The following is a 9,303-nucleotide window of genomic DNA, read 5'->3' on the forward strand; positions in this document are numbered from 1 at the left end:
GGGAAACAGACTCTGCAGTTTTATTCCTCATACTATACTGCTGCAAGTGGGATCACACCATCTCTGCCTGTACCCTTCGCTTCTCTGTAAGCGAATACTTCAGACCGCAATTAATCTTGTTTGGAGGGAAATGTGGGCAATAAGTACTGCTCAATAATATATGCAAGTGGAGCGCTTGCTCGACTTTAAGCTGTCGCCTGCCAGCTGCTGGGTGTGCTGTGATCTAACTCCTCCTCCCCGCTTGCACAAGGATGATCTTCTGTTTCGCTGCCGGCAGAAAATGAAACAGATGTTGTGAACGTGCTTCACATCGCTTGGGCCAGCAGCTGGAGGGAGAAGTGGGGCAGGCGTTTCTTCTGAACAGTACACCTTGATTTTTGTGTGTATAGTTTGTTGTTGTGCAGTTGATTCTCCTTATGAGACATGAGTATTTCTACTTTAGAGCTAAGTAACAAGGAGGGGAAATAATTCATGGTAATTTCCAGTCCTTACAAAATTGGGGTATGGCAGTTCCCACCAGAACAGTCTTCATTTCTCAAGTACTGCAATTCCCCTGTCTGCACAGTAGTTGGTTGAACTGTTTCTAAAGCCAGGGACATTTTACAGGATAGAATGAGCAGATACTGTCTCCAGGGGATTGTTCTGGCATGTGGTGATGTACATTTACAGGTCTAGAAATGCTTATTTCTCAGAGCGGATTGTTTGATGACAGAATCATCAAGGATGGTCACTGTCCCCTGGTAAAGCCTGCTTAAAAGCTTTCCTAAATAGTGGACGTAGCTGGAGAGTACAATGGGAATGCTGTGGATGTATGCGGTGTCTATCTATAGCTACAGAGTGAACTGAACGGTCATGGATACCCTGGGAACTGCTGCAGACCTTCACTGCTGCGGCAGTCGGGTGGAGGCTACTTCGTGACACTTGTTCTTATTCCCACTCTAAAACACACTTTGAGAGTTTTATAGGAACATGATTAGATCAGAACTTCTGTACCTGTTTCTTTCAAAAGTCAACTGGTGGCTTGTGGGGGAAGTTCAAGCCTCGCCAGCTTGCATAATGCTTTGTAAACCGGACACCACAGCACCAGCATCTCAGTGGTTTCATCTGTTCTGGGTGCAGTAGTGCAGTAAAGCTGAAAAATATGCTGTATCTGGAGAGTCTAATCACATATGCAAGAATATTGTTAATCCTCAGAATATCCTTATTCCGTAAGGAGTGTGCTTGCAAGGATTCTGAAGTTAATTCGTTCTGTTCATTGAAGGTTAACTCTTTCAGTTAGTTTTTTCTTATTCAGCTTCGTTAACCCGTTGCCCAGCACTTCCAACCCAGTGCTACTGTTCATGTGGCTATTTTACCTTTCTTTCTCTCTTTCCCTCTCCTTTTTCCTTTTTTTTTTTTTTTTTTTTTTTAATGATTTGGAGTATACTTCAGTGGAGATCTGCCTTATATACTTTGTCAACACCATCCATGAGCTTGGATATGGATGACTTTGTTTCTTGTATGATTTCTGGACCTTTTAATTGGAAAAGGAAGCTGGCTTCCATTTAGAGAAGCCTGTTGGTGGTTTGACTGCACTTTGGCCTATATTACTCGTACTTGCTCTCGGGCATTCTTGCTTCCCTTCTGTTTTTTAAATTTACCAATATTTCTTAAAGCAGTTGCAAAACTGCATAATTACTAGCATGTGTATTTCACTGTCTTCTTTTTGTCCATCTCCTTCTCTACCCGGTATTTGCTTAGTTTGATGAAAGTGTCGTGCGCATGTGCCTGCGTTCGTTTCAGTGATAGAGAAATAGAGCGTGTGAACAATAGATAGAACTTCATGCTGGTTAAAATATTTCCACTTCTAGTTAATTATAACCTGGAAATCCTCTCCTAAATATAAGCTTGCTTGAGCTATTATTAACACTGGCTTTAGAGAAACCTCTTTGATTTAAGACAGACTGTTCCCTTGTATTTGCTCTCCTGCCAGAGGAAGTCTGTAACTGAAGGCTATATGGAATTACTGAATGCAGTTCTTTTTCTCACTGCTTTGCTGTGTCAAATTCTTTAAACCTCGATAATTTGCTTACATTTTATAGCTAGTTAGTTATGCAGCCTGATTTGGGGGACGTTTTTATCTGAGTAATCCCATTACTTCGTTACAACTGGCAGCCGTGACACTTCGTGGTGTGCTAAGCTTGTCAGTTCTCAGAAGATAAGGTGGGTTTGGCAAAGTCATTGCCAGGATGCAACCCCTGGACACTGCAAGCAGCCACACTGGCAGGCGTTTGCTGGCACTTTTTTCCCTTGAATCTGTACAGAAATGTGACGGAAGAACTCCACATCTTTCAGGTGAAATGTAAGTGTAAGGTCATTTCACAGTTGCATAATTATAGCGTGAGAATCCAATGGTTAACTTGTAAATTTTGGCCTAGTCAAGTTATCGCGCCGGTGGACATATATGTAATGAATCAATTTTCCCCGTGGTTTCAGTTGGTCAAAATAAGATTATAACTTTTTACAATTTCTGTGTAATGTTAGACAAATACATTTGGTTTACAAGTCTCTGCATGCTTAAGTGTAATCTGGTCCCAACAGGGCTCCATTATTCCTTGTAAACATACTGATATCATAGATGAAAGTTGATTCACTTTTTAAGGATTTGTTGTTTTTTTTTTTTTTATTATTATTTTAAGTATCTCTTTAGGGATTTGCTTGGAACCAGTTGAAATATATTTGATTATCAGTTGAGTATCTGTGGTAGCTAAGGCTAGGCTTAAAAAGAAGCAGGAAACCACACAAATGTGAAGGCTGGGAATTTTTTTTTTTTTTTTTTTTTAGTGTAACATCTTAGTTTTCTACCCTGACAAAATTCCCCTTCAAACAGAACTAACATCTGAGCTGCGGCTGTCTTTCAGCTCGTTGATCTGGCTGAAAACTCACCCTTGGGAGAAGGGTTAAGAAAAGAAATTTTTTTTCCCCATTGGTAGGTAGGCTTTCACATAGATTTTTGTTACTGGGAAATCCCTGTATATCTAAATGATAATATTTCATAGTTTGTGTTCAGGCAGTCTTACGCAATCTTGCCCAAGCAGAAGATTGGTTTGAGCGGGTTTTTGTCGTATCATGTTCTAACATGTCACATAACCATGCTATTTCTGAATTGAGTCAAGGATTTTATTTATTTTACGCATTTACTAGAAAACCTCTGAACTGTGTAAAAGTAGAGGTTTACATTTGGGGGACAAAGAGCTCCAAGTTGTTTTGTTGCTTCTGTTTTTAGCTGGGGAGACAGTCTCTAGGACACAAGACGTGAAAACAGGTCTTTGTGGCGGGTAGTGGAAGCTGAGTGGAATGGGCAGTTGTGCCTGCAGAGGCATTTCTGCTTCCATGGGAACATGTTCGCAGTTGGCTATTGAATGTATTTTGACTTTTCTTAACTCTGGCAAGAATAATTTCACTATCTGGCAATAGTGGACAGTCATCCAGTGCATGCGGTGCTGTACAGGTGCAAACAGAGGCTTCTTTGGGGTGTTTTTTTGTGGGGGAGGTATTGGCTTGGGGTTGGGGTTTTTTTTTTGTTTGTTTGTTTTGCTATTTTTAATGAACTAATTATGTGCTTGCTTTTTGTAGCTCTGGCTATGGGCCTGTGTGTTGCAATGATAGCCTTTGTTCGGCTGCCGAGCCTGAAGGTTTCCTGCTTGCTACTCTCTGGGTTACTAATTTATGATGTCTTTTGGGTAAGTGTTTTGTTTGGTTTTGCTAAAACTGTTTTTATCCTTTGGATTTGTAATTGGCTTTGGGCCATTTTTACATGAATTGTACTAGTATGAAGTTGATGAAATCTGGCAAAGCCAGAAGATCAGCTTCATTGCTCCATTCTGAGACGTTAAAAGTCTGCAGGAGGATGCAGAATGATTTCCTTGCTAATTAGTTGACAAAAGCAGAAACATGATTAGACTATTTCAACTTTGGCATATTATTTAAAAAAAGAAATTGGACCTCAAATTTTGAAAGCCTGGCTGAAGATCAGAACAAGCATTTCCAAGTAAACACAAAACCTTATGCACACTTGCACAGTTATGCACATGCCAACTTCTGATTAGTAGTGAAATCCTCAAAACAGGAATGCAAGCTGATTTATAGCCAGTAAGGTTGGCATAAAGTCTTACCACACTTTTACAAGAAACCCGACAGAATATATTTTGTAATACTGAAAGGATTAAATTTTTTTTAAATTTTTTTTTTACCCTTGCATAATACTGAGTACTGATCCAGGGAAGCACTTGCTGACAGCTCTGGCAGTCAGTCAGTTTCCCAGTGTGATGAGCTATAGCATAAAAGCCTGTTTGAAACAAGTGTGGCATCATTCCCTTTATGAGTGAGCACTGCACTTACCTCTTCTCTGCTTTCAAGCTTTCTCCTATTTTCAGTATCCTCTTACCGGCCTTTGTATTCCTGGACTACTACTTGTAGCTCAGACAGGTCCTTTGCCAAAGGATCTCAAGATATTGATCAATATCTTGATATCAGAAAGTACACTCCAGCTATTCTTGAGGATTAATGGTGTAAAAAACTTTATCTGAATTTTTGAAATATATTTGCCTTTTATCATCATATATACAATGTATGTGTATGGAAAACTTGGACAACATCCTCTCTTTTCTTGAATAAGCAAAGCAAAAATACACACAGCTTTGAGTTGCTCTATAGTTGCAGTTTGTAATTTCTGATTATTTCCTTGCTCCGTAGGTCTTTTTTTCTGCCTACATCTTTAACAGCAATGTTATGGTGAAAGTGGCCACACAACCAGCTGATAATCCCCTTGATGTTTTATCCCGGAAACTTCACCTGGGACCAAATGTGGGTAGAGATGTTCCCCGTCTGTCGCTGCCTGGTAAACTTGTATTTCCAAGGTAAAATCAGCAGTTCTTTTACTGTACTATATAAGAAAAAATTTCCTTCCCCATACGCTTTAGTAGTACTAATTCTATTGGAAAATATCAACTTAGTTCCCCGTTTAGTGACTCCCTCTTCGTGATCAGAAGGTATATAACGAGTAGTGAGGGTTGGACACTTTGCATTTGCTGACTCATAGCATGCAGAAATGGTCCTAATTAGGTTAAAAGGTGGCCTGTCGAGAACAGGATACGCTTTTCAACACATGTGTGAGTTCTACAGTTTAATGACTGCTATGGTAAGATTTATGACCTAATGCTTAAAAGCAAAAGACCTGAGGTTTATTAAAACATCAGAATAGTCTTGATTACTGCGTAATTGCAAGTGATTGGGAAGGGAGTTGGAAACTGATCTCAGCAAGGACGGCTTACCGGGTAAGTGCTGTGTTGGAGGGAGATTATTCCACATCTCTCTACTGCAGGGGTTCCTTGATGTCTCAGATTTTTAACCAGATACGCGTAGGCCTGATTGGGCAGTAAGCTCCAATGCATCAGCAGTTATGCAGTAGGTTACGTTGGCATATTTACTCTATTCTTGTCTCTTTAGATGTTGGGATGCTGAAATAACAGAGATTAAGAGTTGATTGTCTGCAATGGTAAAACCGAAATTGTTCATTTTGTCAACTTTGTGATAACTTAATTTGGCTTCATTTTCATGAAAAATACCTTGCATTTAAGATCATGGGCAATTTTAGTTCTTAATCTACTCAACAATTGGCTCTTTTCTGGGAATCTGGTGAGACTATAGTTTTCTATGTGTTTTGTCTGAATGAGGCCAAAGATCTAAGAAGTCCATAAATCGATTTACTGCCTTGTATTAGAGGCAATCTACGTACTCGGGAATGAAGGTGCAGTGTCTGTCAGTGTTAAACAGTTTGATAAAACGGTCAGCTGGTACCTCCCATTAACGCTTAGAAGAGAGATGATTGAAATACTGAGTTGATGGATCTGTTTCACTGAGTGAGTTAAGAGCAAAAGCAGCTTAAACACTGCTGGCAGAAATAAACTGGTTTGGAGCAACATGTCATTACTGTCAAAATGGGTATGTTTAAAATGAGCTGAGGTGGTAGTGTAATCATTGAGGAAAAAATACTCAGTAGGCAGCATTTAGCTTCTACTACATAAATAAAAGTTTGCAGGTAGAAAGAAGGGATGTGCAAAATGAAGCTCAAAACCAAAGTGGAGGAGTCTAGAGCTTGTCACCCTGTGTTTTGGGCATGAACCCAATTTCATTTGCTCTCTAGTTCCACAGGCAGCCACTTCTCTATGCTGGGGATCGGAGATATTGTGATGCCAGGTCTTCTGCTCTGCTTTGTCCTGCGTTACGATAACTACAAAAAGCAAGCCAACAGTGATTCCTGTGGTGCCCCAGGACCAGGGAACATCTCTGGACGTATGCAGAAGGTCTCTTACTTTCACTGCACACTTATTGGATATTTTGTAGGTGAGTAATTAGTTTAATACGAATAGCTGCTTAGTGAGCAGAAGTGGGATTGTTGTAGTAGGTTTAAAAGATGATGAAAACAAGTGTAAAGAGGCTTTGAGAGAACGCTTGGTTATGGGTTTTTTAATCCTCTTCTCTTTGGGTTTCATTGGCATGGTCTAGGGAGAAAAATCCTTCTACAGTCATCTTTTTAAGATTTTTTTTGTTTTTATTTAGAGGATGAAAGAGACTATCAGTGTATTTTTGTTAGCAACTTCTTATACTTTGCTTTACTAGCATAGAAGGTGTCGTAGCTTGTATCTGGGTTCTGGGAAAAATATGGGAGTTTCTAGATGGACTATGCTGTGCAAGAGTACATCTAGATAATTCATCTAGATAATTCTTGCATTTTTGCATTCTACTGTTAATGCTTATGATCCTGTGACGTTGTAGTACATACAGCAAATGGTAAAAAGTCACAACTGGAATGCTGTTTATAATTTGATGTAGCCATCCTCTCCTCCCCAGCATAAAATAAGTTTTTCAGAAGGACGTGTGTGTGTGCATATCCTGACCTTCTGCAATCCTTCTGAGGATGAAAAGGAAAGATCATTTCCAACTAATAGCCTCCCCACCTCTGCCCCATCTTTTCCCCTACATTCCCTTTCAGCAAGTATCCAGGAAAATCATTCCTGGTGTGTACAGTCCTTCCTCTCAGCCCGCCGTTTCTCAGGCTAGGGGCCTCAGACTGACAGTCTCAAGAGGTACCAGCACTGGAGTAGCACTTCACTGTGGTGCATTCAGCTTCCTCCCCTTCGCCTTTTGTTGCGTTTTGTTTGAGTTATTCTTAGTTGAGTCTTTGAGATTCAAAACTGGAGCAAGTGGCTCAACACAGCCTAATATTAAAATAGAATAATTTTTTGCTGTTTTGTTTGTTTCAACTGTATTCAGGGAAAGCAAAGCACAGGTTAAGTAACTTTTCCACAGCCTGTCTCTTAAAATGGTGGGGAAGGGAGCTATGTGTGGATTAATTTAGTGACAACATCCATATGCAACCTAAAGATATCTATAGTCACTTTTTTCTTTTACAGGTCTATTAACTGCAACAGTAGCTTCTCGTATTCACCGGGCAGCCCAGCCTGCCCTACTCTATTTGGTACCATTTACTTTATTGCCGCTCCTCACCATGGCCTATTTAAAGGTAAGACAGGATTATATATTCACAGCAGGAAGCTCTGGGGGTCAGCTGGAAGCGGGGTCAGTGTTCTTGCACTGGGCAGCAGTTCTCGTGAGGATGACGCGTGTCCTTAACAGCCCTGGCCCAGAACTAAGGTACTGGTGCTGTTGGGGTGAATCTTCATTTTCAAGGACTGAGTAACCGAGAGATGAGTCGCTGAAACAGAAGATAATTGATGTACATAAAGTGCCAGTAATTATAAACTAACTACATTCTGAAGTATTAAATGCTGTTTTAATTAAATAAGTGAATTTGTCCTCGCCCAGCTGGTCATGAAAGAATGCATGCACAAAGGTCGAACAGAGATTGGAGAGGCAGATCCTTGTTTACCACTTTCCAGTCACCTGCTCTGAACTGAAATTTTAAAACGTAGCCTTTCCTGTTACAGAGCTGTTGAAGCACACTTCTAGCACTCTGCAGAGCAGAGCCTAAGAAAGGACAGAATTTTCCACCTGCATAAATATTTGCTTCCTATCACAAAGCCATTTTGGGTAGATCTGCCACCAAAATAAGACGTTCTGGCCTGACAGGGAAAGGATTTATTTTTTACTGTCTTTACTGTAATTTGCAAAACAGGTGAAGAATAAATTTGCTTTAAAACATTAAGACATGCTTGCAATTATATATGCATTTTAAAATCTGAGTTCTACATGGACTTTAAAGTTTCTGAAGGCATGGTTATTCTGCTGTTTTCCTGCCTAGGGTGATCTACGTCGCATGTGGTCTGAGCCTTTCCACTCCAAGTCCAGCAGCTCCCGTTTCCTGGAAGTATGATGGAACAGATAGAAAGTGACCTGAACTTCTGCCTTGGTCCTTTTCACTTTAACTTGTGGCTTTGTCATCTCCTAAAGCTGGACTGGCTGGTACTTGGGAAGGTACCAACTACGGGACTTGTATGAAAGGACTTTGTATTAAAAGGAGGAAAAGAAAAAAAAGCTAAGATCCTGGAGCTCCGTGTGACTCCGTTCTCCCTGCAGATGTGGAACTGGGGACCCTTTGTGCAACTGCAGCCACTTTCCTCTTTTCCTCACTCGGATGGATTAGCACCAGACTATTACCTTTGTGAGAGAGGAAGAGACAGACTTGAAACTGAAAACGGCTTGAAGTCGTTCAGAAACTTGTGAACACTAAAAGAAATAACATTTAAGCAAACTGAAGCTTCTTCAGAGAACCCCTCATGGACATTGGGACCAGTTTCCTGCTGGACTTCGGTTTTGAAAAGAACTGAGACAGAAGGTCTTCTGTCACAATATTGGTTTTTTTTGATTTATTAAATATTTCCTGTGGTGTGAGGTTACTTATTAAATCCACAGACATTGAGTGACTTCTTGCAGTATACATATAAAAATTTGTTGTAACAAGTTACATTTCCACCCAGATGTCATGTTGCAGTGAAAAAAGGGCACGATTTTTATACATATATATATACACACATATAGATATATATATGAATAAATAAAAAGGAAAACCTGCTAAGATCATGCTATGTAGCAGACAGGGGCTTGCTGTAATTTTTAGCATGTAGAGCAGTTTACTATGGCTTTCTTGTATATGGATCTACAATGAGCTGCTGTTTTTTTTCCCCCCTCCTACAACTGAACCTGCAGTTTAAAAACAAGTGTAGTATTTGTACTGATTGTACTCATGGACTTTAGGGGATATTTGAGTTTGATCAATGTAGCAAACTAGGGAAGAAAAAAATT

At 40.1% G+C, this 9,303-nt stretch overlaps 1 protein-coding gene across 1 annotated transcript in view; it reads left to right on the forward strand.

The window, feature by feature from the left end:
* The window catches only part of SPPL3 (signal peptide peptidase like 3), a 61,403-nt gene extending 52,195 nt beyond the window's left edge, over positions 1 to 9,208 (forward strand). The window contains exons 7-11 of the mRNA XM_075041756.1: positions 3,616 to 3,722; positions 4,735 to 4,898; positions 6,185 to 6,384; positions 7,455 to 7,564; positions 8,303 to 9,208. Of these exons, the coding sequence (XP_074897857.1) occupies positions 3,616 to 3,722; positions 4,735 to 4,898; positions 6,185 to 6,384; positions 7,455 to 7,564; positions 8,303 to 8,374 (653 nt within the window). The 3' untranslated portion in view covers positions 8,375 to 9,208. The remainder of the gene's footprint in view (positions 1 to 3,615; positions 3,723 to 4,734; positions 4,899 to 6,184; positions 6,385 to 7,454; positions 7,565 to 8,302) is intronic.
* Positions 9,209 to 9,303: the final 95 nt, after the last annotated feature.

Source organism: Buteo buteo, chromosome 11 (genome assembly GCF_964188355.1).
Source record: "Buteo buteo chromosome 11, bButBut1.hap1.1, whole genome shotgun sequence".
NCBI lineage: Eukaryota > Metazoa > Chordata > Aves > Accipitriformes > Accipitridae > Buteo > Buteo buteo.